The sequence below is a fragment of the Saimiri boliviensis genome, chromosome 14, assembly GCF_048565385.1.
Source record: "Saimiri boliviensis isolate mSaiBol1 chromosome 14, mSaiBol1.pri, whole genome shotgun sequence".
NCBI lineage: Eukaryota > Metazoa > Chordata > Mammalia > Primates > Cebidae > Saimiri > Saimiri boliviensis.
The window spans coordinates 77,395,774-77,419,114 of record NC_133462.1 but is presented as its reverse complement, the minus strand read 5'-3'; the positions used below and the strand labels follow the sequence as shown (position 1 = coordinate 77,419,114).

The 23,341-nt window shown below is 37.1% G+C and overlaps 1 protein-coding gene across 18 annotated transcripts in view; it reads left to right on the top strand.

The window, feature by feature from the left end:
- Nucleotides 1-23,341, top strand: part of CDC42BPA (CDC42 binding protein kinase alpha) — a 327,782-nt gene that overhangs the window by 299,654 nt on the left and 4,787 nt on the right. For 12 of the 18 annotated variants that reach the window (XM_074385301.1, XM_074385302.1, XM_074385296.1 and 9 more), the window contains 5 exons: nucleotides 3,115-3,238; nucleotides 3,952-4,069; nucleotides 8,980-9,165; nucleotides 14,724-14,841; nucleotides 23,117-23,274. In XM_074385301.1, the coding sequence (XP_074241402.1) occupies nucleotides 3,115-3,238; nucleotides 3,952-4,069; nucleotides 8,980-9,165; nucleotides 14,724-14,841; nucleotides 23,117-23,274 (704 nt within the window). The remainder of the gene's footprint in view (nucleotides 1-3,114; nucleotides 3,239-3,951; nucleotides 4,070-8,979; nucleotides 9,166-14,723; nucleotides 14,842-23,116; nucleotides 23,275-23,341) is intronic. The other 6 variants (XM_039464240.2, XM_074385303.1, XM_074385298.1 and 3 more) reach the window with 1 other exon arrangement.

The window sequence follows — 23,341 nt, the reverse complement described above, 5'->3', positions numbered from 1 at the left end:
ACTCTGTTCCCCAGGCTGTAGTGCTGTGACACAATCTGGCTCAACCTCTGCCTCCCAGATTCAAGTGATCCTCCCACCTTAGCTTTCCAAGTAGCTAGGATTATAGGTGTGTGACACCATACCCAGCTAATTTTTTTTTTTTTTAGTGGAGATGGAGTTTCACCATGTTAGCCAGGCTGGTCTTGAACTCCTAACCTCCAATGATCCACCCACCTCAGCCTCCCAAAGTACTGGGATTATAGGCCTAAGCCATCACGCCCAGCCAGTATTTAGAATAATATAAGTAGACTTAAATGTAAGTAAAATTACTGGCCTCAAGAAAACACATTAAAACTTTTAGAACCATTATTTTGGGGTAGTGAAATTATTATCTTAATGCTTTTCTCCCACCTACCCCATATTCCTCCAATAAATTTGTCTTTTCTACCATCAAAAAGATCCATCAGAAGTTTTTTGTGTGTGTGATTCTTTTTTTTTTTTTTCTTGGTTTTATTTTGTTGATTTGTTTTTGTGTTATAAGTACTGGAGTACACAAAATTGCTTTATTTCTGGTTCAGTGCCTTGGTACATTCTCTTGGAACCAGAGGTTTCTTGGTGAGCAGGCTGGTAAAACAGCAGAAGTCTATGCTAAGAGGATATTCCATTATGACTTAGGAAAGGAAATTCAGGTTTTAGAAGTGATTCTCATTCAGAGATGGATATCTCATGAAGTTAAATGAAATGTAAGCTTTAGATTCTTCACTTCCAAGACCCGTACTTAGTTTTATACAGGCATACCTCATTTTATTGTGCACCACTTTATCATGCTCCACAGATACTACATTTTTTACAAATCGCAGGTTTATGGCAACCCTGCTTCCAGTAAGTCCATCGGTGCCACTTTTCCAACAGCATTTGTTGACTTCATATCTCTTTCACATTTTGGTAATTATTGCAGTATTTAAAACTTTTTCACTATTGTTCTATCTGTTACGGTGATCTGTGATCAGTGATACAAATTTGAGGTTATTGTAATTGTTTTGGGGTGCCACACACCATGCCCATATAAGATGCCAAACTTAATTGATTAATGTGTGTGTTCTGACTTTTCCATCAAGCAGCTGTTCCCTGGTCTCCCTCCCTCTCTTTGGGCCTCCCAATTCCCTGAGAACCAACAGAAGTGAAATTAGGCCAATTAATAACCCAACAATAGACTCTTAAGTGTTCAACTGAAAAGAAGAGTTGCACATCTCTTTAAATCAAAAGATAGAAATGATTAAACTTAATGAGGAAAGCATGTTGAAAGTCAAAATAGGCTGCAATTGAGGCTTCTTGTACCAGTTAGCCAAGTCATGAATGCGAAGGAAAAGTTCTTGAAAGAAGTTAAAAAAGTGCTACCACAGAGAACACACGCATGATAAGAAAGTGAAACAACCTTATTGGTGTTGCAGAGAAAGTTTTAGTGATCTGGATAGACTATCAGCCACAACATTCCCTTAAGCCAAAGCCTAATCCAGAGCAAAGCGCTCTCTCCAATTCCATAAAAGCTGAGAGCAATCAGGAAGCAGCAGTAGAAAAGTCTGAAGCTAGCAGAGTTTGGCTCATATGATTTAAGGAAAGAAGCCATTTCTGTAACATAAGAGTGCAAGGTGAAACAGCAAATGCTGATGTATAAGCTGCAGCAATTTATCCAGAAGACATAGCTAAAATGATTGATTAAGGTGGCTACACAAACAATACATATTCAGTTTAGATAAAACAGACTTCTATAGGAAGAAGATGCCATCTAGAGCTTTCATAGCTAGAGAGAAGTCAATGCCTGGCTTCAAAGAACAGGCTGACTCTTACTGAGATTAATGTAGCTATAGCTTTAAGTTGAAGCCAGTGCTCATTTACCATTCAAAAAAATCCTAGGCCCTTAAGAATTACTGTAACCCTACTCTGCCTATATTTTATAAGTGACAGATTCTTACCTTTTGTAAAGGAAGGGTAGTGGGAGCACAGCTCCTTTTTACTTCAACTGAAAAGAAGAGTTGCACTTCTTTTTAAATCAAAAGATAGACATGATTAAACTTAATGAGGAAAGCATGTTGAAAGTCAAAATAGGCTGCAAGTGAGGCTTCTTGCACCAGTTAGCCAAGTCATGAATTTGAAGGAAAAGTTCTCGAAAGAAATTAAAAGTGCTACCACAGAGAACGCACGAATGATAAGAAAGTGAATTACTGTAACCCTACTCTGCATATATTTTATAAGCGATAGATTCTTACCTTTTATAAAGGAAGGGTAGTGGGAGCACAGCTCCTTTTAATTCTTAAGGGCCTTGCAAATGAGGCTGCAAGTTTCAATCTATGAGATTGAAATTTTTTTTATTATATGAAGATAGTTGTAATTGTTATTTACACAAATAGCTTACCATTTATGCCTGATTACTGTTTAGGGTAAGAATAGTAGCTCTTTAACAACACCCTAAGCCATTGAAATCAATACTTAGAGGGAGAGAAAATATAGCATTGAGATACCGGGGTGGCGTGGCTGAGGAGAGTGACAGCATACCAAGACAGCTACAGTTTTCTTCAAGTAAAATTATGTCACACTATGTTTATAATCAAGTAAAAGTGAAAGTATATTTTGTAAGCTATGTTTACTTTCAGCATATTATCTGTTTACATAGGTTCTGTTAAATCTTACTGTGATTATCAACACAACATTGAAAAACCAAAATTGCATACGCTTGTATTAGTAATAAATGTTTGTACTGTCTTGGAGACTAATAGATAAAAAGCATTTTAGCAGTTTAAAGAACATCATTGGGGCCAGGCGCGTTGGCTAACGCCTGTAATCCCAACACGTTGGGAGGCCGAGGCGGGTGGATCACGAGGTCAAGAGATCGAGACCATCCTGGTCAACATGGTGAAACTCCATCTCTACTAAAAATACAAATCAACTGGGCATGGTGGCGCGTGCCTGTAATCCCAGCTACTAAGGAGGCTGAGACAGGAGAATTGGCTGAACCCAGGAGGCGGAGGCTGCGGTGAGCCGAGATCGCACCATTGCACTCCAGCCTGGGTAACAAGAGCAAAACTCCATCTCAAAAAAAAAAAAAACATATTTATTGTTTGTATTTTTTTTTAACAGAAGGGGATGAACTGGTAGTTCCTGAAACATCAGATAATAGTCGGAAACAAATGGTTAGAAATATTAACAATAAGCGGCGTTATTCCTTCAGAGTTCCAGAAGAGGAAAGGATGCAGCAGAGGAGGTAGATACTTAACCTGTGCTATCATCCATGCATGCTCGTACCATCTGAAGGGCTACTTGGTGATGATACTATATTTGATTTGGAAGGAAAATTGGGTGTCTGAAAATCTCATTCATCTGTGGTGTCAAAAACCAATAATGAATGTAACTTCTCAATGTCATTTTAATTAATATTCTCAAAGTTGTGAGTATGTACCAGATTAAGGACCTTATTTTTATTCATTTCTGTATGTACATGGAATAGTCATATTTTTGTATTGTGTACCTCTTCTACAATATAAACACAGAACATAGTTGTGCATACAAGTTTACTGTATGTCTAAGAAGTTCAGACTACTCTCTTCACGAGCAAACAAGTAGGAGTGTAGTATTTACAGTTACATAAAATCATTTCTGAAGTGTTATTAATCATTTTTAAAGACACGCATAAAATGTTCACAATTATATGTAAAATAGAATAGAGCTTCTTTGATGTCTTAAGTATTTAAAAGGACCCTCTCTACTATTCCACCTAAAATCATAAGATACTTTATTTAAAATTTAAAACAAAACATTATTAGGAAGTAAATTTTTAATTTAGTATATTCTGTTACTCTAATTTTATTCTTATTAATGTGATTTAACAGTTTTTATTAAGAATATTAAGTATGCTTAATTTTTTTATAAATGACCTAAATTTGCTAAGAGTGTCTAAGCAGATGCTTTGTGTTACAGGGAGATGCTACGAGATCCAGAAATGAGAAATAAATTAATTTCTAATCCAACTAATTTTAACCACATAGCACACATGGGTCCTGGAGATGGAATACAGATCCTGAAAGACCTTCCCATGGTAAGAGGAATTAAGAGTGAATGTAAAAAAGGGCTAGCAGGAGGGGAATGTAAATATGTAGGCTTAAATATATACATAGACTTCAAAAGATATGTGAATGTAATGAGGAAATGTTTCTCTCAGTATACCACAATATGTCTAATATGTATGATGACATACCTGATGAACAAAACACAAAATTTAGACGTCTGTCAGAAGCCAAACAAATCAAGTTCTTATTTAGCTCCATATTGGAGAATTTCTCCCATGCCTAGATTTACTATTGTTGTTGGAAGAAACTACCAGATTTGGAGAGGTTCTATACCAAGTTTGGAATGTGGTTACCAACTCACTGAAATTTCACTACTTTTTAGCAAATCAGTGCAGATATTTGACCTACTCTTCCCTACCTCCAACCCCGAGAGAACCACATTAGCTTCGTCATTAGCGGTCACATCGCTCTGATAATTGTGAAACTAAATCTTTTTCCTTTGCCCAGTTACAACATGTCACCGGGTCAGTTGTACAAAAATATAACATAGGCTGGGTGTGGTGGCTCATGCCTGTAATCCCAGCACTTTGGGAGGCCAAGGCATGAGGATTGCTTGAGGCCAGGAGTTCAAGACCAGCCCAGGCAACATAGCAAGACCCCGTTTCTTTTTTTTTTTTTTTGAGTTGGACTCTTGCTTTGACACCCAGGCTCGAGTGCAACAGCATGATCTCGGCTCACTGCAACATCTGCCTCCCAGGTTCAAGAGATTCTCCTGCCACAGCCTCCTGAGTAGCTGGGATTACAGGCACCCACCACTACACCTGGCTAATTCTTGTATTTTTAGTAAAGACGGGTTTCACCATGTTGGTTGGGCTGGTCTTGAACTCCTGACCTCGTGATCTACCCATCTCCGCCTCCCAAAGTGCTGGGATTACAGGTGTGAGCCACCGCACCCAGCCAAGATCCATGTCTATCTAAACATTAGCTGGGCATGGTGATGCGTGCCTGTAGTCCTAGTTTCTCAGGAGCCTGAGGTGGGAGGATTACTTGAGCCGAGGAGATTGAGACTGCAGGGAGCTATGATTGCCTTTGCATTGGGCAACAGAGCAAGACCCTATCTCAAAAAAAAGAAAGTAAGTACAGCATTGGAGAACTATTATGTTTTAACAATATCAAGATTAGGCTCTCAGACTTGTCATGTTTAAATTAAGAATATTAGTGGAATTGGCCAGGCTCTGTACATTTCAGTACCATAGTTGTCTCAGCATACTGTTAAAACTTTAAAATGACACTTTTGATTGGTAGTGATAGTTGCTAAATTTTGCACAGAATTTTTAAGTATATTTCCTGGTAATTTGGGAGATGATTTGTGAATCTTGACCCAATTGCTCTCTAAGGAAATCTTAGTTAATTACATTATCAACACTATAGTGATAGAAGATATAAATATCTATCACTAATTGATAATTTGTTTCACTGTATAGTCAAGTTCTTTTAAATTAAAAAAAAATACCTTTTAAAGGGAAATTTGCATTTATTTCATGGGAAGAAAAAAGAAAATCTACATTCAGGTCTTGAATTCTTCAGTGTAAATATCTCAGTTCGTCAGTTGGCTCTGCTTGCTTATGAATGAATGTGACATTCCTATTACCATTACCAATAATATCAAGATATTATTATATATTCATAGTAATATTCTTAATGTAGTTCAAATCAATCTCAGTAATCACTTATATTTTTGGAATAGGATTAGTTAGCTGTGCTGAGTAAATATAAAGTGCAAAAACTACAGCTAATCTTGATATAGTAATTTTTTAAAATTCAGGTCAAGCACACTAAATATTAAAACTGTTATACTTTTCTGTCATATTTAAAAGCTACTTTTTTTTTTTCTTCAACTTTTTCCTGGGAGTGAGATCTCAGATTTCTCTCCGTTCTTTTTCCATTAGGAACATTTGCTTAAATTCCTAAGTCTGGTTTTCCTTTAGCCTTATAAGTAAACATAATATAACTATAGAGTCCAAAGCCTGTTGTTTTTCCTTATGGAAGGTGGGATGTCAGGCACAAAACACCTTAAAGAATTTTTTAAACTGTGATAAACAGTTGAAATGTGAATACGTTTATGACTTACATTTGATAAGTCAAATGCTGTGTCCTATTTTAATTAAACTTTTAAAATTGAGTTAGTAGTTTTTTTCAATACGTAATATGTAGTTAGCATTATGTAGGGATAACAGGATACAGATTTCAAGTACGTAAGTTGCAAAGCAAAACGTCAGCAAATATAAAATTATTTCAGTAGTTACAAAGTTTTAATATTCTTTTAAAATCAAAATTTCTTACACTTGTGTTTCATTTTAAGCAGAATGTTTTTATCTCATATATTCCAACAATGTAGCTAAAAGTATTATAGAAAATTTTTGTAGACATTCTGTTGTAGCCCACATATTACAGTATTTAACAAAATGTTACTCTGCTTGGTTTCCTTCTGCTATCAGGTGAAAAATCAGTTTGTTAATGTTCCAGAGTTCTTTCAGACTTTCATATTCAATAAGACTGTGCACTTTGATGCCAAAATGTCAAATTTCAAACATTGTAAGAACTTTTGTATCAGAGATCCCTCCTTACTCTGCTTTTTCTTCCCTCTTCCTTCTACTTAAAGTTAAAAAAGAGAGAAAGAGAGAAAAAGAAAAAATCTGTATCTTATTTTATGTTCAAAATAAGGTCTAGTCTTTATTGATAAGCAAAACAAGGGAAGATACTGTTAACACATGATAATGGTTCTTTGTGGCATTAACACAAGTGACTTTTTGCCTTCTCATTGTAATCTAGTTTTTAATGTGCCTTTCCTTCCTTTAATATTTTCTTATCATGTAAGTGCTTTTGTATTTCCAGGACAAGAAGTTGGTGTAAATTTTTGAAACCTGTTTCTTCATCTGTACATGTAGTTTGCATCAAATATTTTATGTGTCTGAATTCCTGTTCCTCACAACCAGATTTTACTTTCACATGACTTTTTTCTTTCTTACTACCAAAGGACATATAACGTGGGGCTTTTTATAGGCATCCATTTAATTATCTAACAGACATTTATTGAGCACTTACTATGTGCCCAGAACCATCTTTATCTCAGAGTAGACACTAGTAATTTTTTTTCAACAATAATATGCATGTCTGAAAATAATAATATGTATATATCTGTTACCTGTGTATGTAACTGTTGAAAAGTTTGTGATATTTTGACATATTCTCAGTTGTTAATGTGTTCTTTCCATTGAAATAGAATTATTATGAACTGTCTCATAAAATAAAGATGGGTTAAATGTATCTAATGTTAATATAGCTGAGTTCTTAAATACCAAAGCCACATGTTGTCATCTAGTCAAAGAGGATATGTCTTAGACATATTTATGTTTTAATTTATCCAAATCAGTATTGCTTTCCTTTGAAATACTTATAAGCTTAGAAAGTATATTGTATGTCTTTAGGAATTTAATTCTATTTCTTTTATACCAGATGATCTTTAAACAGGATTGTTTGCTTTTTGAATATGGAAGGGGCAGTGAGGCTAAGGGAGTCATTTTATTATTTCCTAAATCAGATGCAAAACTGTATTTGTATCTAAGTGAGCCAAGTCAATATAAGCAATTAATATAAGATGGCGTGTTTCTTTAATTTTTAAAATATTTCATTGTTTTTAATATGTGGTTGCTATTTGTAATAAACAACGAATTTTTCTGTAATTTGAATGCAAGAATAATACTTTACCTCTAAAAGATTTATTTTTAGTATATTTCATTTCTCCTAGCTTTTTATCCATTACTAAAATTGTTAATAAAAGTATACTTTCTAGCTCAATGACATCCTGGAGCTTTAAGAGGTAATTTTGCTTCTTAAAGTTTCATGTACGTCAGTACAACCTCAGAAAGTACTGATTTTATTCATACCTAGAATTAAAACAAGATTTTATATAGGAGCATTTCTTTTAAGCCTAGGTAATTTATGAGATGTTTTTACAAAGCAGGTTCTTCTCAGCTTATGGGAACATGAATGCCATGCTGGATTCAGTTAGCATTCTTTCCAACATGTTATTCACCCTCTATCTCTAATGAAGGGATCATGTTTTCAGGAAACATAACTGTTCTTCAAGAACTGAACCTTGAAAATTCCTATTAGAGAAGGTGACTGGCTACTGAGTGATAGTTCCTGAATATTCAGAAGTAGTTATTTTATCTCTAAAATTAGTCCTTGGATTCAAAAGCTTTTTTCTCTATCTTTGATATTATTTCATTTTTTAAAAATATACCTGAACATAAATGGGAAGATTTTTACCTTATTAAAAAACAAACATGTTATTTTTGGATGTCTAAATGGAGATAAACTTGGGCTGCTCAGAGGTAAACCAATAATTAGTATACTCTATGGTTAACTGTTACAAGAAAAGAAAATCAGTAAAACCAAACACAGTATCAGGGAATGGTTTTACATGGTTTTAGGTTTCTAAAGAAACAGTTTCATAACACATCTATTTAGAAACTGTTGTAGGTTCACTTGTTCATTTTCTTGCTTGTTTCTTGCTTTTTCTATCCTTAATGTTTTTTGTAGATTTTTGCCATGTTTTGATTGTGTTGCATAAGAAAATACTGAACTAAACTCTGAAAGTCCTGTATCTCTGAAAGTCCAGTTTCTCCTTACTTAATGATATTAATAAAAGAATAATTTTATAAAGAGAATTATCTTTTGCAAATCAGCTATTTAAGTAACTGGCAAGATTATTACAAAATTTAACTTTCTAAGGCCTGAAAGTATTTCATTAAGGATTCAGCTCTGTTATAAGATACTGTTTCATTTGTTCTATGTGCATGTTGTGTGAAATGTGAATCCATTTTCATCACCTTATTGCCTTTTTTCATTTTTTTTGTTTGTTTGTTTTTGATAGCCAGGTTTCCCTTATCCATCCCCTCATCATCACTCCGGCCTGATCTCCTCTCCGATCAACTTTGAACACATCTATCACATGACTGTTAATTCTGCTGAAAAATTTCTCTCTCCTGATTCCATAAACCCTGAATATTCCCCGTCTCTGCGCTCTGTCCCTGGTACACCAAGCTTTATGACTCTGAGGGTATGAACAGCTGAGTCAGGTGTTAACTTTTACTAACCATATGTGGATTTCCTTTTGCTTGCCTTAACAAATAACACCACTGAGATGGTGCCATCTTGTGAACCTTTTCCTTTGGCCTATTTCTCTTCTGCCAGACTGCTACTCTTCCTCTTCCTCTGTTTATCTTCCTCTTCTTTCCTTCCCATTTCTATTTTATTTCTTCTTTTGAGGAAGAAGATAGAGGAATAGGGAATATTTCCATCTTTATTTTTGAAACAGTATTAAAGATTTGCCTATGTTTAGTAAAAGATTTTCCCATCATAAGAAATAGATCTCTATTCTGTTAAATAGGAAAAGGGCTCCCAGAATTTCCGAACTTCTTAGCTTCTTACCCTATAACCAGTTCAAGTCAGTGAAATGTTTTATATTTAGTGAGGTTAAAGTCTGTTGTAGAGCCCGTCCACAGACCTATGTACAATAAACCCCTTTTTGAAAAGATTAAAAATCTCCAAAGTAAAAAAATTGAGTAACAAAAATTCCAAAAATAAGTTAGATTTTACTAATCTTTGAGTTACTGAAATGCATGTAATTCCAACCAGGATCCAAGGTAAGAAAACTAAAGAGAGATAGGAAAATTTAAAAAGCATACTGCGTTCTGAAGGACTGTGGCAGCTGCTGTTGATCCCTTCCATTCAGCTTGCATCTTTGCCACCAGTGGCTTTGCAGTAGGGTGGTAAGCTGGTGGCCATTAAAGCTTAATATTCATATGTTCATTAACAGTAACTTCAAGGGAACGTTTTCTAAAGTTAGTTTTGCAGGTAATAAAATGTTTTAATTGTATCATGCAAACCACTTCTCATAGTGTCCCCTAACTTAGAACAATAGTAGGTCAATCTTTGTATTTATATATGTAGTAATTTTCCAATTAGAAAATTACCTGTAGGATGGGAAGTTTATTTTTTGTTGTTTGTATTGTAAAATTATTCTAAATTACAATGTTTTAACTGTTGTTGACATTTAAATTATTATATCACTTAAATATCTTATCTGACAAAAATCAAAGTAACCATGATAAAATAAGCCTTAGTTTTCTTAGACTGCAGTGAGTGGATTCCAGAGGAATTTTGTATATGTTAGTCAGGAACTTTTCACTGGGTATAGTGGTTCAGACATGTAATCCCAGCGCTTTGGGAGGCTGAGGCAAGAGGGTCACTTGAGCCTAGGAGTTTGAGACAAGCCTGGGAAGCCATACCGAGACCCCATTTCTACAAATACAGTAAATTAAAAATAAATTAGCTGGATGTGGTAGCACATGCCTGTGATCCCAGCTACTTGGGAGGCTGAATCGAGATCACTCGCACCTGGGAGGTTGAAGTTAGAGAGCGTCGTGATTGCACCACTGCATTCCAGCTTAGGCAATAGAGCAAGACTCTGTCTCAAAAAAATGATAATAACTTTCATATAAAAGACTGGAAATACTGCTTTAGTTAGTCATCTATAACTAGAAGTACTGTACCATCAAATGAAAGTCTTACCCTAATCTGTAGGCATATTTGTACCTTGAAAGGACCAGAGGCTTAGGTTTCTTGTCACTTTATAGTGAAGTTTATTTAACTCTAGCTGACTGAATGATAAACTTTTTTTTTAACAAAACTTTTTTTTTTTGGTCATTCCTTTATTACTTCAGCCTATGGTGATACTAAGTTACAGGTATATTTTATAGCCTTAATTTTTGCTATTTATTCTAGGGTAGGTTTTTTTAAATAGGAAAGGACAGCATCAACATATCTTAAGGTTTACAGAAAAACAACAACAAAATGTACAACTTGAAACTGATATTCCCATCTCCTTTGAGCTTTTCTTTGCTGTATTGTTCACACGTTGCTTGTGTCTTACAGGGTTGCTCCTGTATATGTGACTGTTGAATTGCTAGCATTGACTGTTTCCCTTTTAATTTTTTTTATTTTCTTAGAGAAAAACAAAAGCATTTGCTTTAAATAAATGCACTAAGAATTACATGGACTTTGCAAATGTAGTAGATAAACCAAATTCATGTAGATGGCATATAGATGGCAGTGGTTAAATTTAGGACCTACTAGTTGCCAACTTTCAGTATGTATGATTCTTCAAAATGTATATTTTGGAGTTTTTCAAGTGGTATTAATGCATGTTTTCCTGAGTGCTAGTTTGGCCCTTTTTTAGTTGTTTTGCCATAACCTCAGGTTCCAGTTCTAGACTTTTATTATAACTGAAAAATATTTTTAGCCACATTAGTACATTTATTTATTGCTTGTTTCTTTTAACCTCGGAAGCCTTCAGTATTTGTGCTCATTTCATTGTATTCTATGTTAAATTATTTAACCTATGCAATATTATAGCAAAGAAGACGGTCATCTTTTAAGCATTTGCATAAAATGTTACCTTGTATCTTTAAAACACACACAGGTCTGTAACTTCAATATTAACTGAAACACTGTGTTTTACAGAAAGGATCATATTTTGAAATTATATTGCCATCTGAATTAATCTCAATATTCAAATAACTGGGATTGCAGATATAATCTATTCACTTTCCATTTATTTATTCAGCAAATATCTTTCAGTACGTAACTATATTAGGTGCTGGAGACTTTAGTGTTGTTGTAATAGCAGTCAGTATAAGAAATTATAAGATTACTAAAGAACTGAGGCTAGGGAACCATGTTCTTACTAAATAACCAGGACAAACTAAACTGTCAGCCCAAAAGCTGAGGAGCCCAAAGTGGTGAGTATGGATGAGGTGTGCCTACCAACAATGTTCCCCTGGGTTTCTGTGTTTAAAGGGCAAGTATGAGTACATTTAGTAAAATATGTAAAATGTAATTTAAGCATTTAGGCCTTTTCTCTTGCTGAAACTTATAAAACCATTTAGGTAAGATAGATTTCGATTAACATTAAACATAAGTCATGAATAAACATAAGTCGTACCACAAACAGTTTATCAACGTATGGCAGGTATGTGGATACATTTCTCTAATGTATTCTCTATGTGAAGCTATTAGAAGAAAGAGTAATTTTTCCTGAGCCCAAAATGATGAGAACAGATTGTGTTTTTGAAACGGTAAAATGAGGCAAACAGTTGTAACATTTTTTTAAAATATACTAGTTAGCTTGGTGTTCTTTTGCATTTGAAAACAGCATGATACAGTATCAACTCTTTTAAAGAAATTATGTTGGAAGAAAATATAGGCAGGAAACACATCAAATTGTTCATAGTATCTGGTGAATTCACAGGTGACTTTTTTGGTCTCTTGTGATTTCCTTGTTATGTATTCTACAGTTCATGAGTATTACTTTTATAATCAAAAAAAAAAAAAAAAAAAGCAAACAGTTTTAATGAGCTAGTTAGCACCTAGAGAACACCAGGTTAATAAATGTATCTTCTAGTCATGTTTTGTTATGTATTAGTGGCTGTGACTACCTATGTGATTTTCTGATAGTGTAGAAAAGATAAAGAATTGCCCTATAGTAATGGTAGCCTATAGCATTATTTGAAGAGAGCATCTCTTTTCAAAGGAAAGTTGCATGTTATACTTTAACTTGGAGTTCAACTATTTGGCTTTACTTAACAAATTGATCCTTTGGAAAAGTCACAAAATGAATTTTTTACTGCTTTTAATGTGTGATTTTCTTGCATTGCATTTTCATTATAGAGTTAAGATCTTGTTTAACACATGTAAAATTTGTGGTGCCCTGCACCACCAAGCAGAATTGTTGTTGTTGTTGTTGTTATGGAGTCACGCTCTGTTGCACAGGCCAGAGTACAGTGGTGTGAGCTTAGCTCACTGCAACCTCTGCCTCCTGGATTCAAGCGATTCTCCTACCTCAGCCTCCTGAGTAGCTGGGACTACAGACTCGTGCCACCACACCCAGCTAATTTTTTGTGTGTTTATTAGAGAGGGGTTTCACTATATTGACCAAGCTGGTCTCAAACTCCTGACCTTGTGATCTGCCCACTTTGGCCTCCCAAAGTGCTGGGATTTCAGGCATGAGCCACCATGCCCAGCCAGAATTGCTGTCTTGATGTGACTGAAAGGAAGTTTGAAAGTGATATTACAGATGGCTATATGAGGTTGTTACTAGAACCAGGGGAAAGGCACATAATGGGACTGGGCTACATGCTTTCTTTTTATTAGTGTAATTAGCTTCATCCTGAGACAAGCCCCAGGAGGCAGTTACTATCTCCATAATACAGCTTAGAGAACTGGGGCGCAGAGTTGAGCGAGCCTGAGCCCTGCTGTCAGTCAGCTGCATAGCACAGATGTCAGTGGGCCAAGTCCCTCTCCATAGCTTGTGCTCATAGCTGCCATGCTGCCTTTATGGCACACCCTCAGGAGCAGGCAATGAAGGAGAGACTGACTGACAATAGCCTAGTAAGATTACCATCATGTTTGTAGCTATGAAAGAAAAATCAATAAGGAGTAGATGAATCTTCCAAGTAAATATATTTAAATCTGTTTATAAATTATAAGAAATCAAATCCAGACCATTTGCATCGGAAGATGCTTACATGAGGCTGGGATTATGTCAACAAATGGAGAAGAGCATTGTGTATGTTAAAAGACATGTGAATAACATGGTTTATGTAGCTTGCCTGCTCTAGAATTTATAAAGAATATTAAAATATTTTTCCGTCCTCTAGACCTTTGTCAGCCCCAACATCTCATCCTCCAGGTCTGAAAAAGGTTGGAGCCTTTAGGGAGGCTGCACGCTTCCAGTTCAGCCATAACCAGACAGCTCACCCTACACACCACCTCCGTGTCTGTCTTTTAGGTGTGTGTGATTTGCAGAACATTCTGTGGCCCATTTTCCTGCCTCAGACACTAAACTCATTCAGTAATTAAATGGAAAAATCAATAAAGAGTAGATAAATCTTCCAAATAAATGTATATAAATCTGTTTATAAACTTTTAAGAAATCAAATCCAGACCATTTATATCAGAAATTAGTTTTCAAACTAATATTCCCAAATTAACTAACTTCACCTGGGTTGTGAATATTGCAGCATCTTATTTCTAATTCTAGTACTATTATTGGTGTGAGTCAGCAAAGATGCCTGGTGACTGGGGGTGTGAACATGTAAGTGGCACATTTGGTATAACATCAATAAAGCATTTTCTCAAGAAGAATATAATTTTAGTAGAATTTTCTCCAAGTGGACTTATTCAGCTGTTAAACAAAAAAAAAAAATCATACATAATAAAAGCTTTCAGTTATCTGCAAATGTCCATGTAATTCTACACTTTACTGTCATATCTAACCATGTAACTTTTACTTACTGTTTTTACAACCAAAAAAATGCTATTTACTGATAAGTGTTTCAGTAAGTATAAGTGCTTATCCCTGATTAGGATGAGATTTACTTCATGTTAGGGTTTCATTGCTTTTGTGGGTGGGAAAGACTATATAATCTGCCATTCCTTAGTCTGTCATTCTGGTGAAGATGATTTTATTTCTTGGTAATTTAGTGAAAAATAGACATCTCTGCAGAAAATCAGTTTCTTCTGGCTAAAGGATGTCTCTCTCGCTTTTGCTTGTAGAACCCTCGGCCTCAGGAAAATCGGACAGTATTCAGTGGCTCAGTCAGTATTCCATCTATCACCAAATCCCGCCCTGAGCCAGGCCGCTCCATGAGTGCTAGCAGTGGCCTGTCAGCAAGTAAGTGCCGGGGCTGCAGGAAGGTACCTTCGTGGCAAGGCAACCACTCCCCCGCCCCGCGCTCCCTCGCCTCTCATCCCTTGGGTGACATGTCCTTCACTTATGTGTGCCCAGTACATTCTTGAGTGACTGCAGTGTCTCAGACCCTGCTGGGTAATACCTAATAGGCACAAATGCAGTTGTTAAGAAAATAGTGTCAGAATTTTTCTAGAGTGTACAGGCCATCTGGGAGACAAATACGATTACAAATTGTGATGATAAATGCTCTGAAGGAAGTAAGCAGCATACAATAATAGAGAATAACAAGGGGTAGCTGTTGGGGATGAATCCCTACTTGGGCAGAATAATTAGGAAAGTCACAGCTGCTCCCTTCATGTGGAGTTGTGTTTGAGTAATGTTTGGTTAACTGAAAGAAGGCTAGTATGGCTACATGGTGGTGGTGAGGAAGTAACAAAAAATAGAGCAGAGTGGCAGGTGAGGGTCAGACCAACAGGGACTTGAAGACCAAAGTAAGACATTTTTTACTTTATTCAAAAGCAAAGGGAAGACTTTTAAGTAGGGAAGAATCTTCATTCAGCTTACATTCTTAAAACAATCCTGTAGGCCGCCAAGAATGGATGAGAGGCAGGAAGAGTAGAAGCCAGCATCTAGGTAGGAGACTCGGAGTGGTCCCAGTGGAGACGGATGAGGGCTTGGGATGTAGCAGGGGCAGAAGGAGAGAAGAAGATAGATTCTTCAGATATATTTTCAGAGTTAAAAGCAGTAAGACTTGATGAATAGTTGCGGAAAAGTAGGGAGAAAAAGATGACTCTTAGACTTCCTACTAGAGCTTTAGTATGATTCCATTTACTCCCATTTATCACCGCTTAAGAACGGGCTCGGGTAGGACATTCCAGCCATCTCCAAAGGTCTCGAGGTAGCAAAAAATGCATATGTTTCATTCACTGGAAGAAAGCCAGGAATAGATTCAAGATTATACCCTTTACTACAATAAAGATAATAACATTATTGCAGGACGCATTTGGAGGTTCCAACTCCTCTGTTGAGGTACTGGGGGTAAAAATCATATATGACCTAATACCTGCTGTCAGGCATCCCTCAGTCCTTATTAGCCTCTCTCTCTTTCTTTCTTTCTTTTTTTTTTTTTCTTAACTGTACTTGAAACTGCAGCATCTTTTTTCTATACTTTAAAACTAGAACCTTAAGCTGAGGGACCATAGAGAGAAAAAACTGTGTTCTATGGTGCACTTAGGTTCAGCTACTGTTGCAGAGCAACTTTTTAGTAGGGGAGGAAGGGAGGAAAGGTGTATAAAAAGATACTGTCCACCTGAATAAAATTATACAAAAAATGCTAAAAGCTACTTACCTCAAAATGAGGGGAATTTACAGATGGGACATCTGGTTAATTTTGAAAAATAAATTTTACTCCCATCGAATTAACCACAGTCTTAGGTGTTTCCTGGATTATAAGCAGTGAGGTTATAGATTGTCAAGTGATCACTGTAGCTTCTCACTTGGGGAAAACTATTCTTTGCCGAAAGGTTGCTTTTCTGTAACTTTTTCAAGTGTGTGCTTTCTCGGGAGCATGGCATTTGCTTCGAGATCAGAGAGTGTCACTCAAGTGTGCCAGCATAAGTGCAGTCCCAAAATATGCCAGGTGCAACTTCAGTGAAACCTTTTTCACCTCCATGCAAATGAACTTTAAGAGAAAGTAACTGCATTGAATGCAATTTCACATTTAAAAGTCATTCAGTCAGAAAACTTGTTGCCTTGTATTCTCGAATGTTAGATATTTGAGTTCAAGTCTTATGATGCAGATTGAGTTTCCTGCATTCATTTGCTGTTTATTCAGCAAATACCGATTTTGGCACCCAATTTGTGCCCAGGTATTTTTTTTTTTTTTAGATTCTGGCACTGTAAAGATGGATGCTGCTGTATTAGTTATCTCTTGCTGCATAAGAAATTATCCCACAAATTAGAATCTTTAAAATCGCAAATATTATCCCATAGCTTAAAATACCGAAGATTTATTGTCTCACACAGTGCCTTGGGTTAGGAATCTAGGAACGTCATAGACTGGATGGTTCAGGGTTTCTCATGAGATTGCAATTGAGCTGTCTGCTGGGGCTACAGTCCCCTCAAGACTCAGCTGTGACTAAAGAATCTGCTTCCAGGATCACCCACGTGGTTGTGGACAGGTCTGAGTTTCTCGCTGACTGTTGGTTGGCGGCTTCCCTTTTTTGCCAATGTGGGCCTCTCCGTACACAGTATCTGAGTATCCTTCTGGGCTGGCTGCTGGCTTCCTCCAGCACAAGTGATCAGAGAGACAGAAGCAGCAGTCTTCTACCTAACTTCAGGAGTGCTGTATCATCACTTCTGCAGTATGCTGTTGATCACACAGACCAGCCCTGGTACTGTGTGGAAGGGGACTACATATGAGTGAAAACTAGAAGGGATGATCATCTTGGAGGCGGACTACAGACATAGAGCATGCTTTCAAGGAGCTTTCAGTTGACAAGCAGATGCTGAAATTTACAGTTTGCAACTTTCTTGTCGTTATCTCCAGAAGTCATCTGTACCCTGACCACAATGAAAAAATCTTGCTAAGTGGGAAAATGACAACGACTTTTATTATCTTTTTATTAATGGTAGCTAGATTCGATAATTGATGTAAGCTGTTACTAACTGTAAGTTATCAAGAAGTCAGGTGCAAAGGTGTTACAACTTTAGGAATTAAGTAATGGTCCAGAACTCCTTACCTGAAACCCTTGAGGCCAGAATGCTTTTATGTTTTAGAAAGGGATCTACCTTATATTGTGTTACAGTCCCAGCAAGATCCGTGACGGTGAAAAGACCAGAAGCAAGTGCAGGCCCCCACAAACCTCCTGTCTGGCATGTTACTCTCCATGTGTTGAGTGTTGAGTTGTTCTCACAAAGTCTTCTAAGGTGGAATATATTTTTTTATTTAAAGGTAAAGAAAATGGAAACTCAGAGAGGTAAAATAAATTGCTTGAGGTCACACCATTAGTAAGCAGAGCATTGGAAGTCTCTGGCAGTTTGGCTTTCTGTGCAGAGTAACAAAATTTTAAAGTAACTTTTTTGTTGTTTGTTGTTTTTTGTTGAACTGAGTACTAAACTAGGCATGGAATTGGAAGAAAACTCAAAAAACATTTTATGGCCTTCAATTAGGTTGTAATCTAAGGAGGCAGAAGCTCCACATTTAAAAAAAAAAAAAAAAAAAAAAAAAAAGGGTACTTTTCCCAAGAAACATGTCAGTAAATGAAGATCAGTGCATATGGAAAAACCCAGTGGTGGGGATGGAGTGCCAGGGGAGGCACATCTCCTGGGGAATGAGGTTGTCAGTGATTCTCAGCCCAAGGGACCTTCTGGAATCATCAGGAGAGCTTTTTTTAAAACCTTTTTTAAATTATTATACTTAAAATTCTGGGATACATGTGCAGAATGTGCAGGTTTGTTACATAGGTATACATGTGCCATGGTGGTTTGCTGCACCCATCAACCCTTCATCAACATTAGATATTTCTCCTAATGCTCTCTCTCCCCTGACCCCCACCCCCTGACAGGCCCCAGTGTTTGATGTTCCCTTTCCTGTGTCCCTGTGTTCTCATTGTTCAACTCCCACTTATGAGTGAGAACATGCGGTGTTTGGTTTTCTGTTCCTATGTTAGTTTGCTGAGAATGATGGTTTCCAGCTTCATCCATGTCCCTGCAAAGGACATGAACTCATCCTTTTTTATGACTGCATAGTATTCCATGGTATATATGTGCCACATTTTCTTTATCCAGTCTATTTTGATGGGCATTTGGATTGGTTCCAAGTCTTTGCTGTTGTGAACAGTGCTGCAGTAGATATACATGTGCAGGTGTCTTTATAGTAAAATGATTTATAATCCTTGGGGTATATATTCAGTAGTGAGATTACTGGGTCAAATGGTATTTCTGGTTCTAGATCCTTGAAGAATCACCACACTGTCTTCCACAATGGTTGAACTAATGTACACTCCCATCAACAGGGTACAAGCATTCCTATTTCTCCACATCCTCTCCAGCATCTGTTGTTACCTCACTTTGTAATGATTGCCATTCTAACTGTCATGAGATAGTATCTCATTGTGGTTTTGATTTGCATTTCTCTAATGAGCAGTGATAATTAGCTTTTTTTTACATATGTTTCTGGGTGACATAAATGTCTTCTTTTGAGAAATGTCTGTTCGTATCCTTCACCCACTTGTTGATGGAGTTTTGTTTTTTTTTTTTTTGTAAATTTAAGTTCCTTGTAGATTTTGGATATTAGCCCTTCATTGGATGGATAGATTACAAAAATTTTCTCCCATTCTGTAGGTTGCCTGTTCACTCTGATGATAGTTTCTTTTGCTGTGCAGAAGCTCTCTAGTTTAATTAGATCCCATTTGTCAATTTTGGCTTTTGTGGCCATTGCTTTTGGTATTTTAGTCATGAAGTGTTTGCCCATGCTTGTGTCTTGAATGTTATTGCCTAGGTTTTCTTCTGTTGTTTTTATGGCTTTAGGTCTTACATTTAAGTCCTTAATCCATCTTGAGTTAATTTTTGTACAAGATGTAAAGAAGGGGTCCAGTTTTGTACAAGATGTAAGGAAGTTTCTGCATATGGCTAGCCAGTTTTCCCCAGCACCATTTATTAAATAGAGAATCCTTTCCCCATTGCTTGTTTTGTCAGGTTTGTCAAAGATCAGGTTGTAGATGTGTGGCATTATTGCTGAGGTTTCTGTTGTGTTCCATTGGTCTATGCATCTGTTTTGGTGCCAGTACCATGCTGTTTTGGTTATTATAGCCTTGTAGTATAGTTTCAAATCAGGTAGCATGATGCCTCCAGCTTTGCTCTTTTTGCTTAGGATTGTCTTGGCTACACAAGCACTTTTTTAGTTCCATGTGAAATTTAAAGTAATTTTTTTCTAATTCTGTGAAGAAAGTCAATTGCTGGGGATAGTATTGAATCTATAAATTACTTTGGGCAGTATGGCCATTTTCACAATATTGGTTCTTCGTATCTATGAGCATGGACTGTTTTTCCATCTGTTTGTGTCCTCTCTTATTTCCTTGAGCAGTGGTTTGTATTTCTCCTTGAAGAGGTCCTTCACATCCCTTGTAAGTGGTATTCCTAAGTATTTTATTCTCTTTGTAGCAATTGTGAATGGGATTTCACTCATGATTTGGCTGTTTGTCTATTACTGGTATATAGGAATGCTTGTGATTTTTGCACATTGATTCAAGAGATATCAGTATCAAAAGACATATACAGAACTCTCCACCCCAAATCAACAGAATATACATCTTCACAGCACCACATCACTCTTATCCTAAAATTGACCACATAATTGGAAGTAAAACCCTCCTCAGCAAATGCAAAATAACGGAAGTTGTAACAAACATTATCTCAGATCACAGTGCAATCGTATTAGAACTCAGGATTAAGAAACTCACTCAAAACCACACAATGACGTGGAAACTGAACAACCTGCTCCTGAATGACCACTGGGTAAATAATTAAATTAAGGCAGAAATAAATCAGTTTTTTGAAAACAATAAGGACAAATACAAAACATAGCAGAATCTCTGGGACACAGCTAAAGCAGTGCTTAGAGGGAAATTTATAGCAATAAATTTCCACAGGAGAAAGTGGGAAACATCTGAAATTGACACTCTAACATCACAATTAAAAGAAGTGGAGAATCAAGAGCAAACAAATTCACAAGCTAACAGAAGACAGGAAATAACTAAGATCAGATCAGAACTGAAGGAGATAGAGACAACAAAAATCCTTCAAATCAACAAGTCCAGGAGCTGGTTGTTTTAAAAGATTGACAAAATAGATAGACCACTAGCCAGGCTAATGAAGAAAAGAGAGAAGAATCAAATAGACACAATAAAAAATGATAAAGGGGAGATCACCACTGATCCCACAGAAATACAAACTACCATCAGAGAGTACTATAAACACCTCTACACAAATAAACTAGAAAATCTAAAAGAAATGGATAAATTCCTGGATACATACACCCTCCCAAGACCAAACCAAGAAGAAGTTGAATCCCTAAATAGACCAATAACAATTTCTGAAATTGAGGCAGTAATTAATAGCCTACCAACCAAAAAAAGTCCAGGACCAGATGGATTCACAGCCAAATTTCTACCAGAGGTACAAAGAGGAGCTGGTACCATTCCTTCTGAAACTATTCCAAACAATAAAAAAGGAGGAAATCTTCCCTAACTCATTTATGAGGCCAGCATAATCCTGAAACCAAAACCTGGCAGAGACACAACAAAAAAGCAAAATTTCAGGCCAGTATCCCTGATGAGCATCGATGTGAAAATCCTCAATAAAATACTGGCAAACCAAATTCAGCAGCACATCAAAAAGCTTATCCACCATGATCAAGTCGGTTTCATCCCAAGGATGCAAGGCTGGTTCAACATGTACAAATCAATAAACGTAATCCATCATATAAACAGAACCAGTGACAAAAAAAACACATGATGATCTCAATAGATGCAGAAAAGGCCTTCAGTAAAATTCAACACCCCTTCATGCTAAAAACTCTCAATAAACTAAGTATTAATGGAACATATCTCAAAATAATAAGAGGTATTTAAGACAAACCCACAGCCAATATTATCCTGAATGGGCAAAAGCTGGATGCATTCCCTTTGAAAACCGGCACAAAACAAGAATGCCGTCTCTTACCACTCCTATTCAACATGGTATTGGAAATTCTGGTCAGGGCAATCAGGCAAGAAAAAGAATTAAAGAGTATTTAAATAGGTAGAGAGGAAGTCAAATTGTCTCTATTTGCAGATGACATGATTGCACATTTAGAAAACCCCAGTATCTCAGCCCAAAATCTTCTTAAGCTGACAAGCAACTTCAGCAAAGTCTCAGGATACAAAATCAATGTGCAGAAATTACAGGAGAGCTTTTAAAATTAAATGAGAAACTCTCCTGTGATTGTTCCAGGATAGGGCCAGGCATTGGTGTTTGTAAAGCTCCATCATATGCCGAACAGTAAGTATACCACCAGTGTTGCTGATCTGTAGTCAGTTACAGTGTCAAGGAAATGCCAAGGAGCCTGAACTGCAGCCTAGGGGTTTCGCAAAGAAACTGATGAGAGGAGGGGGGAGAGGGATTACCAAGGCCAGAGTCTGCCCAAGCAGGCACTTATTCAGTTTATTTATGAATGAACACTTCCATATTTCAGTGGTCATTAGATAAATGTGCTGCTTTAAACTATTATTTTTTGACATTTTCACTGAATTCTTAACGTAAAAAACAATTGAGACATGTTAAGCAAGAAGTGAAACAAGCACAGTCTGTACCTTAGAGTTGTGCTAAAACCTCAACACTGTCTTTGGGGCCAATAATCCTAATACTGAAACTCAGCACGATTAAGGGGTGTTTAAGCAAAAACCATGTAATAGTAGGGAATACTGAGAGCTTTAAATAGGTACTGACAATAGCCCCGAGGTTCCCCAGGGTGTTTGGGGTCTTCCCTTTTCCTTCTGTGAATGCTGCTGGCCCACTGTTAGGTACCCCAACTCTGAGAACACAACAAAGAGTGGCTTTGAAGAAAACTTCATTTTTATTTTATATCTCAGGCTCTTTGCCCTGTGAAGTAAAAGTATTTTTATGTTTTCTTTGTGGTTTTATGAAAAGTTTCTAAAAGATAAGCGGTATTTCTGCATCGGGTGGCATGGCCTCTGGGGATGGTTCAACCCAGCTTTCTCATTTAGCACATCTGTTTGGAGGCTGCCATGTGCCATGTCCTGTGCTAGGCCCTGGAGAGGCAAAGACACCCCATGTATTAGGAGAATGGCAGGCACATGATAACATGACTTTATAAATGTCATGAAAAAGACGTGTGAAAGATGCCTGGGAGCCATCAGTAGCTGGGAAAGACTTGCAAGGCAGTACCAGGCAGGTGGAGAGTGGAGGGATCCCAGGGAATTGTTAGCAACTGGGGCGTCTGGACAGGTGGCACAGCCTAGAGAGTGCTGCTCGCTCACCGGGAGTCCCTGTGGCTGGGGTGGACAGGAAGAAGGAGTGAGATTGCTGGATTCGGGTTGAGCTCAGGGCAAAGGTACCACAGTTGGACTTACTATGCATCAGGGGAGGAGAGGTCTGGGGCCTGCAAAGGATGGCCCACCAGCTCAGCAGTCTGTGTGCTTTCTAGAGGATTGTCATCTCCACATATGTAAAATTTTGCCCACATGATGTACTGTAGGGTCATCTGCACAGAACGGCAGCGCGTTAAAGAGAGAATTCTCTGGAGGAAGCTACAGTGCCAAGCGGCAGCCCATGCCCTCCCCTTCAGAGGGCTCTTTGTCCTCCGGAGGCATGGACCAAGGAAGTGATGCCCCAGCGAGGGACTTTGATGGAGAGGTGAGTGGGCAGGGGTCCGGAGACATCACGTATCAGAAAGACTAGTGCGTCTACCCAAGCAATCCCA